General features: G+C 36.5%; 1 protein-coding gene across 3 annotated transcripts in view; it reads right to left on the bottom strand.

Moving 5' to 3' along the window:
* bcr (BCR activator of RhoGEF and GTPase) overlaps positions 1–12,578 on the bottom strand; it is a 172,708-nt gene that overhangs the window by 45,585 nt on the left and 114,545 nt on the right. For all 3 annotated transcript variants that reach the window (XM_057818080.1, XM_057818082.1, XM_057818083.1), the window contains 3 exons: positions 2,665–2,772; positions 1,202–1,262; positions 1,058–1,110 (listed from right to left, as the gene is read on the bottom strand). In XM_057818080.1, the coding sequence (XP_057674063.1) occupies positions 1,058–1,110; positions 1,202–1,262; positions 2,665–2,772 (222 nt within the window). The remainder of the gene's footprint in view (positions 1–1,057; positions 1,111–1,201; positions 1,263–2,664; positions 2,773–12,578) is intronic.

The raw sequence follows: 12,578 nt of genomic DNA, 5'->3' as shown, positions 1-12,578 counted from the left end.
CTCTCTTTTCAATACCGGTATTAAAAATATAAAATTGAAGGGTTAGTATTTCACAGCTAGTATTTCACAGTTTTTACTGATTTTGATTTTACTGGTTTTTGATGGTTCATTACAATGTACTGAGAAATCATTAACATTTTTTTTATTATCAAACTAACTTAAAACAATTTGATTCATGATATACCGTATTGGCCCGAATATAAGTTGGTGTTTTTTGCATTGAAGTAAGGCTGAAAAAGTGGAGTCGTCTTATATTCAGGGTCTAGACATTATACCCATTCACAACGTTAGATGGAGCGAGATATCATTGAAGCGAATGCTGAACTTGAGGAGTAATATTCTGTCATGACCAATCTCAGCTACTCTCAAGTTTAACCAGTTTGCATTATTTTATTGCAATGTTTTTCCTTATGCAGAGTTGTTTCAAGACTACAGTTACAGTTGGACGTCACTTTGATGGTTAATACAGTTATTGCAATTTTGTTGTTTTGTCACAATAGATTGGTTTATTTACATTTCAAAAACCAGAAGCCATTCATTTACAAATGTGATTGCACTTTAGTTAACATATTCAAATGTTCAGATATTAAGATTTGAATGAGGCAAAATAACATGATTTTTCTCTCAAATATATTGTTATAATCATTTGTTTCAGATGTACTGTAATTATTTTCTGTATAAAATTAATTTGGTGTTCAAAAAGTCTTTTCAAACTAGAGTCTTGAAAAAGAGGGGGTTGTCTTATAATCAGGGCCGTCTTATATCCGGGCCAATACAGTAATTCCTAGAATTATTTCATCAGATTGTCATAAATTTTCACTAAAAACACAAAGACAAAAATCTGACCACTAAATTCATTAGACTCGACATAAAATGAACATGAATTATTGAGTCTGACATGGGCGTAATTTAACTAATGTCCGTAGAATTTTATTTGAGGCTTTATGAGATGTCACCAACGCAAGCAAATTCTAATTAAAGCACATTCATTTTATTGCATTTAATTTGCAGACATTAGTGCGACATTATTTGTGTGGGTGGATGCTGTTTTACTTACATGAAGCACAAGTGTGCTGCGTGTCACTCTGTCCACTGGCTTGTAAAGCAAAGCTGAGGAGAATACAGAGAAAAAAAGAAATCATTTGAATCCATATATAATTCCTTAAAACTGATCACAACAAAATTAATGAAGATTACTAACCCTCGAGAGAGTTCTTTGCTGTCAACTCCTTGCAGTCTTTGGGGCTTCTTACCTTTAAATTCTGTTTTAAGATGAGAAAGCGGTTGAGCACAGTGAATTGATATGAAAACATGGCATGGTTGCTCAATGAAGCCGTGAGTTCATCCACTTCCACATTAACAATGCCACGCTTAACGCCACCATCTTGCTCGGGTGGCTGAGAGTCATGTGTCACCACTCGGTCCATTAACAACATTCTCAGATAAATACCTCGTTGTGCATGTAGACAGTGGCTCTAGCGCTGTCTAAAAACCAACAGAGGATGATGTATAAAAGTGTCACATTCTTTGAAAAACTGCCAGCCATATTGCTTAATGAGCCATTAGACTTCAAATAATAACCACAGTTAGTTTTGCTACGGTCCGGGTAGACAAGGTGTAGAGTTGCACTAAACAAGAGTTCCTTAGAAAGGTAGTCAGGGGTGAATTTACCGCTAATACACTACACATGTCATAATGAATAAAGTTACCAATGGAGTAAATGAGTCAAGAAGTTATATAAATATTTATTTAAATTAGGGCAGCAGCTATCGATTATTTCAGTGGCCGGTTAATTTATCAACTAGTTAGTTCAAATAATCGAGTAATCGGATGAGGAATATTTAATGCGTTGCAGAATAAATTTTAGGAGATGTAAAAGAAAGGCTTGCTAAGATTGCACTTTCAAAAGAACATTTAAATGCAAAGACAATAAAATTTCTGAGTGTTTCTTCAAACTATGCAGAATTGCATTTTCATTTAAAAATGTAATTAAAATACCTGAGCTTAGCCTCTAACGGTATAGAAAAATAAATAAATGAGGATCTAAGTACAAAAAAGAACAACTGGCTAACTTGCATTGCAAACATCTGCTAGCCTAAATGCTATAAAATGCTAACTTTTTTTTTTTTTTTTTTTTTAACAATGCTCTTAGCGAATTGTTCAAACACATATTCCCACAAAAAATGGCTAATTATACCTATAAACTAAATCCAAATGCATAAAAAACATATCAACTCAAACAAAAATGTACCTCATATTGGTCTGAACACACCGCAGCTGGATTAAGCAGCCAAGTTAAATGAGTTATGTCATAGTCACTGTTGCCACTAGAGGGCAGTGTATCCACCCAAAACAATAAAACTAAATGCAAACACTTTCAAAACAAAACATTTCACCACCACTCTGAATACTCGAAGCACCAAAATTTTATTCAAAGCTTTTTTTCTTTTTTCGAATTACTCGAGTTACCAGTAATCGATTAATTGTTGCAGCGCTAATTCAAATGACAAAGAAGTGAAGGCATAGTCATTTTCTAATGATTTATGAAATTACCATACAAAAAAGCTGAGAAAATATATCTTTCAATTTTATCCCTTTGTTCATTTTTTTAAATGTTAATTTAGGTCCCAAGTTTGAAAACTGTCTGGAATAAAACTAAATTACCTCCGAGATCTCAGCAAACTGTGTGTTGGCTTGACAGCACTTCTCAGCTGTCTCCACTGCCAGCTCGTAGTTGTCCACAAATGCTCTGTAAACTCCTAACTGGCTGGCCTGAAACAGATAAGAGCAGATGTTGAGTACATCTTTTTAGTGAAAACACTAAATCAGTGTTTTTCAACCGGTGTGCCGCTGCACACAAGAAATATTATCCAATGTCACATTTTTTTTTTTTTAACGTCGTCAGGCGGAGGAGTTGCAGTAGGAAGGGAGGAGTAGGTAGAAAGTTCTTGGTCGTGTGCAGATGAGCGAGGTATTGCTCGTGTCGAGTTTAAGAACTGCTCGGATTTCTAGCCATCAGCCACCTTGCTGTCCGCGACAATGTAGACCCCAGCACGTCTACTGTACACCATTTGGTTAAACTCGTCAAGTGTCGATTTACATGAAAGTGTCCATCTCATGTTATCTATATATGACAACCGTCAATCCTCCCTGTGTTTTATTCCAACACATCGAGGACAGCAAAGTGGCTTATGGCTGGAAATCCGAGCAGCTCTTGAACGTGACACGAGCAGCTCTCCAACAGTGCCACGGTGCTAAGCAAGCTTAAACGTCGTGTCCAAACGAAACACCCGTCACTTCAAAACAAGTCGATTAACTATTTTGTTTTTTTGTTGTTGTTAAAGACATTGCTAAAGTCCCCCCTGTCTGATAATTCTGAATTTCTCAAGCCTAACTGCTATAAAGAATAAAAACAGAGAGCGCCTGAGAGCTGTTGAAGAACTGTCCTGCCAGGATATCGGCTTTGTGTTCATCTAAACAGGTTCAAGTTTCACACTGAGTACTGCGAAATTATTTTATAATTAGATATACTGTACAGTAAGCCTGAACGATATATCGTTTAAACATCGCCATCGCGATGTGTGCGTGCGCAATAGTTCCATCGCAAGGACGTGAGATAGTTTTAATTTTTTTTAATCCACATATGCCCTGCTTTCTGCTCTGCGCAGAGCCTCACACCCTCCCTCTCCCAGCTCTTTGAACCTCACAGTCACTGCAGCACTTGCTTATTAAAGTTAACGATGCTGGTATCTTTGATCTTGCCAAAGAAGCGGACATCACAGCGCAGCAGCTGTCAATCATCGTTTAACTTGTTAAACAAATCCAGACTTTTATGATGCAAAACAATCTTTTTAACTAATTTCCGTCTGGATTTCGGCCACAACACAGCACCGAGACCGTGCTTATCAAAGTCTTAAATGATATTCGTCGGAATACCGATGCAGGCAAATCATCTGTTCTGCTACTATTGGATCTCAGCGCCGCATTTGACACGGTTGATCACAACATACTACTCAGCAGATTGGAACAGTGGGTAGGGCCTACTGACACTATTCTTCAGTGGTTCACATCCTATTTACATGATAGGGATTTCTTTGTGTCGATCGGAAACTATCAGTCAGAACGAACCAAATTCACGTGTGGAGTCCCTCAAGGGTCAATTCTTGGACCACTCTTATTTAACATCTATATGCTTCCGTTAGCTCAGATAATGGAACAGTATGACATCTCATATCACGCCGATGCAGATGACACACAACTGTACATTTCTGTGTCCCCACATGATTATAGTCCCTTAGTCTCCCTGAGCAAATGCATTCATCAAATCAATGAATGGAGGTGCCAGAATTTTCTCCAGTTAAATGTGGAGAAGACAGAGGTGATCATTTTTGGGCCAAAAAAGGAATGTCACTTACAGCTACAAATCAAGCCAGAAACCTTGGCGTAATTATTGACTCAGACCTAAAATTTGATAGCCATCTAAAGTCCGTCACTGAATCCGCTTATTACCACCTAAAAAATATAACCAGAATTAAGGGGCTTCTGACTCAACAAGACATGGAAAAACTTATGCATGCATTCATTTTCAGCAGATTGGACTACTGCAATGGTATATTTACAGGTCTTGATAAAAAAACAGTCAGGAAGCTGCAGCTAGTACAGAATGCTGCAGCCAGAGTCCTCACAAATACAAGGAAGCTGGACCACATTACACCGGTTTTGAAATCGCTACACTGGCTTCCAGTGAGTCAAAGGATAGACTATAAAATACTACTGCTCGTCTACAAAACACTTAATGGCCTTGGACCAAAATACATGCTTGACTTGTTAGATTCCTATGAGACATCTAGACCCCTAAGGTCGTCTGGAACCGGTCTTCTCCATGTTCCAAGAACAAGAACCAAGCAGGGTGAGGCAGCATTTAGTTATTATGCTCCTCACCTCTGGAACAAGTTACCCGAACGTCTGAAGTATGCTCAAACTGTTAGCTCCTTTAAATCAGGGCTAAAAACGCTTTTGTTTAGCACTGCATATCCATAACTGTCTATATAATTCAATCTATCTGCTTTCTATTCCTCTTGTGCTTATCTCCATTGCTGATTTCAATTATTATTAGTAGTAGTAGTTTTTGTTTTATTTTTATTTATTTATTTTTATTCAGTGATTAAATGCGATCTTTTGTCTTGGTTTTTACGTTGTGTTGATTTAAATGTGATTTTTATGGTCTTCATGTGATGTAAAGCACTTTGAATTGCCTTGTGTTGAATTGTGCTATATAAATACATTTGCCTTGCCTTGCCTTGCCTAAACAGTTTCTGCATGGAAGCCGCTTTGAAATGAATGTGTGTGTGTGGAGACGTCTGAGACATATAAATTAAATACCAGAAGTGATCATGAGGAGTTTGTAATTTCTACATGTCCACCAAGAGTCACAGCTAAGGTAGATAAACAGAAGTATTTAATAAAGCCAAGCATTTTTCTACTACAGTACTTTATTCTTGTTCAAAAATGATTTGGTTGGACAGTTATGTTTAAACTGATCATAATTATTACATTTAAAGTGCTTAAAACCATTTATTAATATATATATATATATATATATATATATATATACATACAGTGGGGAGAACAAGTATTTGATACACTGCCAATGGGAAAACCCACTGTATATATATATATATATATATATATATTAAGAGTGTGACAATATCTCGATACAGCGATATATCGCGATATTTTGCAACCCGATGGGTTATCGATATGCTCCCGCCAAGAATCGATACTTTTATTTAATATATTGGCCATACAATGGAGTATGGATGCTGTAAACTGCTCAATGTTTGTTGAGCAATTCCTTGGCGGTCCACTAGGGGCGCTCGGGAGTGGCGGTGAGGGTAAAGTGCGCACAAGTTGTCTACAGAAGAAGAGAGGACGCTCCATGTGGGTTGAAAAAATAAAAAAGCTCCGTGAGAACGGTGGAGGAAAAAATGAGAAAAATATTGCTACAAATCACACATGGGGACACACTTTAGATTTTACACCAACAAGAAAGGAAGTAAGGTGAACAAGGACTTTGCTGTATGCAAGAATTGTCTAAGAAAAATAAGTTTCACTGGGAGCTGGTGACGTAGTGGACACGGGAGTTTGTGAGCTTCGCTTTCATCACTTGAGGTAAGAAAGTTTTGCAATGTAATTGACTTTTTAATTCACATGTATTATTTTGATGACATTTGGTGTTGAATAATATAAAATAAACCAGGACCCTAAACTGGATGACAATGAATATCGAACAAGCCCACATGAATTTACCGATTTATTTGATATTATTTGAGAACCAATTTCCATCTAGTTTACTACACAAACTGTTATTACTGTCATTTTGATACAATAAGCTATAAAAATGGTTTGTATAGGTTCCAAGATATATAAAGTGATGTGCATGATAATTAATGTAGCCTACATATTAATAATAGGTAATTATTGAATTTTTAATGTCTATACATTCAATTCATATTTTTTTTAATTCAATACTTCCAACACAAAAAAAATCAGGATTTCAACTCAAACGCTATGAAGTAGCTAATATTTTTGGTTTTATTTTGTTGTTTTTAAGGTGAGGAAGACTGTGACTGAGCAAGTCTGACATCTTAAATGCTGAAGCAGATAGTGGAAGTGCTCAAACCAAGCAACAAAGGTCATATACGAAGAAAAGACCCACCAATTTTATCATTGCCCCACTCCAAGCTCAACTGCTGACACCTACGGCACTTTTTATTTATTTATTTTTTTAAAGATTTAAAACTTTAAAGAAATTAAAGGTGCAATTCATCATGATCTCTCCAAGCGATATCAGTGGTCGTGGTTGGTTTCCTTGCAGGGGCACAATTTGCAGTAGATTTATATTTTACAGCAATGTTGCACAGAAAAGGTGTCACTGTTTAATAAATGACTTAAACAGTATTTTTTCTATTTTTAAATATCTTTTTTTTTTCGTTTCAACAGTTGTATCGTAGAATTTCTGACCAATATATCGATAATCGCTATATCGTGATATAATCGTTATCGTGAGCCTTGTATCGCGAATCGTATCGTATCGTGAGGTGCCCTGAGGTTCCCACTCCTTATATATATATATATATATATATATATATATATATATAGAGAGAGAGAGAGAGAGAGAGAGAGAGAGAGAGAGAGAGAGAGAGAGAGAGAGAGAGAGAGAGAGAGAGAGAGATACACATTTTTTAAAATCATACTTTGGGGAAAAAGTGAGAAAAAAAAGAGGCCTTATAGGTATCTCTTTCCAATGCTAAATCTGAATAAATAGATTGAGCACACACACAAAAAAATAAAAATTTGGGGGGCAGGGTGCGCAACTTTGCGGTTTTTCACTTATCGCGGCGGGTTCTGGTCCCCATTAACCGCGAAAAACGAGGGATCACCGTAAACTGGTGAGTCATCCAAAGTCTTTCCAAACAGCTATTCAAGTCATCTAGTGAAAAATTATTTTAAAAAATACATACAGGTATATATATATTTTTTAATATCGTATATATAATATCGCAAACCCCCAAAAAATCGCAGCAATAGTTTTTTCCAATCTCGTTCAGGCCTACTGTACAGAAAGTAATTTTGGCACATTTTTGGTTTGTGGTGTGCTGCGAGGTTTTTTCCAACGTAAAAACGTGCCGTGACTCAGAAAAGGTTGAAAAAAACTGCACTAAATCATGTGGACCTGGAACTCAATCTCAAGGAAATACAAATAAGATTACATGTCAATGCTATCTTATGCAGCACTTAAAATGGAATCACATTTTCAAAGTTTGATCGTGCTTCTGTAATGTATATTGGCAGTTGGAAAACCACCTTAAAGGTCAATTAATGACACCAACTGATATTATGCTTCCAATATACGTCAGCCGAAATGAATGGACGATTTACAAATTTGGAGTTTGCACTTAGAAGTAGGGGTCAGATTTTATTTTATTTTTTTTCTATTAATGAAGCTCCCCACAAAAATAACTGAGGTAATCTGCCGATATAAAAATTGGCACTATACTGTATTTCATGGCACTACTGCGTCAGATGTTTGTTACAACCAGTGTTGTTAATAACGGCATTAGAATACAACAGCGTTACTAACGGCGTTATATTCTTCAGTAGTGAGTAATCTAATTAATTACTTTTCTCATCTTGGCAATGCCGTTACCGTTACTGAGGTGGGAAAGGCGTGCGTTACTATGTTGCTTGACTGATGCGAGAAAAGTCTGAGAAACACGGACTCACGGAGACGAGAGAGCAGAGCAGGAGTGGGGAGGAGGCAAGGGAGTGTGACGCCGTTGCAAACGCGATGCTACTATGCTAGGTGGATCCAATAATACCTGACTGTAGCCGATAGCCTACAAACTACACCCACATGATATTTCTGTAGATATCAAATATATACAGAACTAGATGCAAATGACAGACACGGCTGCATTAGCAACATGTATAATAAAGAACTAGATGCGTTAGTAAACAGCCGCCATCTTAAAGCAGTAACCTTCTCAAGAAGGCTCTGTTGTAGAGAACCTTCCTAGCGAACCTAAGTTACTTTTGATCTAAAATGCTGCTAAATCAGCAAAATCTTGACTTAAATCTATCCTTAAATGATGAAGTAGTTTTAAATCTCACATGTCAAAAGTAGACAAGGGAACTAAAGCAATAACGGGAGCAATTTTAACAACTTTAACGGTTGATTCACAACATTAAATGACTTCCACTCATAGCAAAGGTTACTATCTAGTTATCGCAATATCCACAATACCCCTGTGTCTAGTTAAGTTTAGGGTAAAGAATTGGGCAAGGGTCAATTGTCCCCCCCACCACCAAAAAAACCCTTTAAAATAAAAAATAAAAAAACGCAATTACTTTTTGTGAGAAGTAATTTGTAACTGTAATTAATTACTTTTTTAAAGTAAGATTAACAACACTGGTTACAACTCTCTTTTCTAAGACAATCTCAACAAGTTCACCAAAATTCATTTAGCGTAATTGAATTGTGCATGGGTGTGAATGTGAACGTGAATGTGTGTTTGTTTCTATGCGCCTTCAGAGTGGCTTGCTATCAGTTCCGCCCAAACCAGGATTAACTTCAGATCACCCGTGACCTTAATGAGTGCTACAGAAAATATACATGCAGACATTCATCATGTCTTCCTAATTGTAATTTCTTACTGTGGTATGCATTGTAATGAGAAAGCAACTGCATGCAACCTTGGTGTGCGTCCACTGCCATAGACACTCGTAAGACTGTGCGACTGAAACTATGAAGGCACATTTAGGGAGCTGAAATTTATCTCCAAAGCTCACAAAGGGACAATCAATTGTGCAGAACAAAAGGCAAAGAAAGACACTAAAGCAGCGCACACAGGCTTTGTGTGAGAACCAGAATCCCACAGACACTCACAAGAGCATATTGACCTACATAATTTAACTAATTGGTGAGCTTCTTGGGCAGGAAATGAGCTGGCGTATTTCTGATTTATTTCGAGCGTTTGCCGGACCACTGCACTCGGGATTAAAAACCTGACTGTGCATAAAATCGGTGTAATCATGGAAATGGCAGGATGCAAACGAGACTATGGTTTAGCCAAATAATCTGTAGTAAGTGCACACTCATTTGGACTCCTTTTTTGTTGCAATTTTGGCTTTGTGAGTCTAACAAGAACTAGAACCATGTGACACTTAACGTTCGGATGTGGCGAAATATATTTAATGTCAATGTTCAGATCAGGGGATGTCTCATTTTTTGGTGGAAACTGAGATAAGTGTTACATGCGACATGAATTTCTTTGGGTCACACACTAAATAAACAAGCAACCTATTAGTGATTCTCCAAGTATGGTCCATACTAGACATGTGCCGGTTACCGGTTTCAAGGTTTACTTTGGTATAAAAACCTCGGTTTCAAAACCACTAAAATTTTCCGTCATACCGTAGTACGGTATTAGCTATTTTTTATGTCCCAAAAAAATGCAGCAAGACATGCGTAGCTTGGAGCGGCAGCGCTTACCCCTGCCCCTCCGATTGTTGCTCTGTCCCGTGTCTGTGGGTGACTACACCTTAGGTTTTTTCCTCCCTTCAAAAAAACAAACTTGCTAGTACGGGAGTACTTCGGCTACCGAAAATAAACAGACGGCCGCGGCTTAGAGGATAAAGGACAGCCAACATGCTTGCGGAGGGTGGTTGCCAGGGGAAAAAACACCTCCAACATGATTTCACAGACCATCATCAGTCACTTTACACAAAATTTAAGGTGAGTAAACGTTGTCATGAACGTTTCCCAACAACTAGGAGAGTTCACTCCAGCGTGTTTAGTGTGTCTAGCGATGGTAAAAGAAATACTATAACGTAAGCTTGGTGGATAACATGGCTAGTTAGCATGCCAAGATCGCCAACTAGTTTCCTCTCTACCATTAGCAGACTTTTGTAACGTCTTCCGCCATTGTAAACATCTGTTCAAAATAAAATTTTCATAATACAGCCTGTGGTGTTTTTTTCTCTTTGCCGACTTTCTGTGTTGAAAGCGGGTGTGTGTGTGTGTATTATGTGTAAATAATGATATGAGTCATATACACGCTCTGTCTCTTACTATTGCTCTCCATTAATATTCACCTAATTAATATTAATAGTAGTAGTGGTATGTGTTTTACATAAAATCAATTTGATCATATATTATTTAAATCCAGTTCTATATTAGCAAGAGTTCTTGTTCTAATGTTGAGTAACTTGAGCTGTGGCTTAGGGTTGAAGTTCTATTTATTTGAATTTTATTTAAAATATTTCAGTTATTTATTTTTCGTTATTTATTTACTGTATTTTTCAGACTTTAAGTCGCACTTGAGTATAAGTCGCACCAGCTTTAAATTGCGTAACGAAGAGGGGGAAAAAACACGTCGCACTGGAGTATAAGTCGCATTTTTGGGGTAAATTTACTTGATAAAATCCAACACATAGAACACATATGTCCTCTTGAAAGACAATTTAAAATAAGTATAGAATAGAGAACAACACGCTGAATAAATGTACAGTATGATAATGTTACATGATGTATGAACAACGAAATACGAACGTGGCCGGTATGTTAACGTAACAGCTATTAAGAGATATTCAGATAACTATAGCATAATGAACATGCTAACAAGTTTACCAAACCATCAGTGTCACTCCAAAACACCAAAATAACATGTGAAATGATGTAATGATTTCACACACAAGTCGCTCCTGAGTAAATCGCAACCCCAGCCAAACTATGAAAAAAAAAACTGCGACTTATAGTCTGAAAAATACAGTAATTTAACATTATATTCATGTTGATGTTATTTTTTAAAGTCCTGTTCAATGGAAAGTTTTTTTTTAACCTGTACATCTCAAAATAACACATTTTAGAGATATACAGTAATTGCAATACTGTGATACCATGAATCTGCGGTATATTTGCTTAAGATTATCATACCGTCATAATCTAGCACCAGCACATGCATAATGCACAGTGAAAAATCGACATCTCCTGCTCTGTGAGCTTGTATAGTGAGCTGATGTTTGGTTAATTCTGCTCCCCAATGGCAGCAACACGTCTAACACCGTAACACCGAACAACAGTTGATCAAAAAGTGAAGTCGTTATATTAATGAAACTTGTCATCCAAGTTCTTGCCAACAGTCAATCAGAGCTTGCTTGTTTCCCATATTTAAATTAGATGCAATTAGTGCAAAGCTTATTTACATGCCACATATTCATGAGAAATCTGGTCGTCTCAACTGCCATGTGAAAAAGACCAATTAGAGTAGCATGAAAAGACATTTCAGGCATTTGGAATGCAAACATACTCGTATCTTGCGAACCTGATAAAATTACATCAAAGATTATAAAAATGATTTTCAAAAAATGATGAAAGGGGACCTTGAAAGGTTCAAACTATGCATAAAGTTACAGTGCCTTCAATTTATTTATTTATTTATTTATTTATTTATTTATTTATTTATTTTTAACCCTGTAAGTAATTCGCTCTGCTCATATGTACTTTTTTAAATACAATTTATCTTTAAGTAACTTACTATGTTTGTACTACATTTTATTCTTGGTATTAGAATTATTATTAATTTATAATAAATATATTTTAAGTATTTTTTTTATTTCCCTACATTACAGACTAAAGTTGATATTTAATACTGATGTGGATAATATAATATTTACATGGTCATTATAGGATGCTCAGAGTAATACTAGATATCTATACCTTTTGGTAACTAAAACGCCTCATTTTCAATGAACACGCACTGTATGTACAGAATCTTAATGTCGGCCATGATGGCGATTTTTGCAGCGCTATTTTCTTTCTTCAAATTTTACTTTTAGATAGTCCCTGTCACAAGCTGGAGACACACAAATCTATCGAATGTCTTAAAAATGCCATTTCATTGCTTTATTTTGTCTTGAGAAACTTAACCAGCTTGTGCTGTCACGGCAGCGCGTGACAATTCATTTAGGCAGGAATGTGGGGTCATGTGTGGAAAATCCACTGAAAGTATTGAGAA

Source organism: Corythoichthys intestinalis, chromosome 17 (genome assembly GCF_030265065.1).
Source record: "Corythoichthys intestinalis isolate RoL2023-P3 chromosome 17, ASM3026506v1, whole genome shotgun sequence".
NCBI lineage: Eukaryota > Metazoa > Chordata > Actinopteri > Syngnathiformes > Syngnathidae > Corythoichthys > Corythoichthys intestinalis.
Note: the sequence above shows the minus strand (reverse complement) of the source record. Positions and strands in the feature narration are given on the sequence as shown.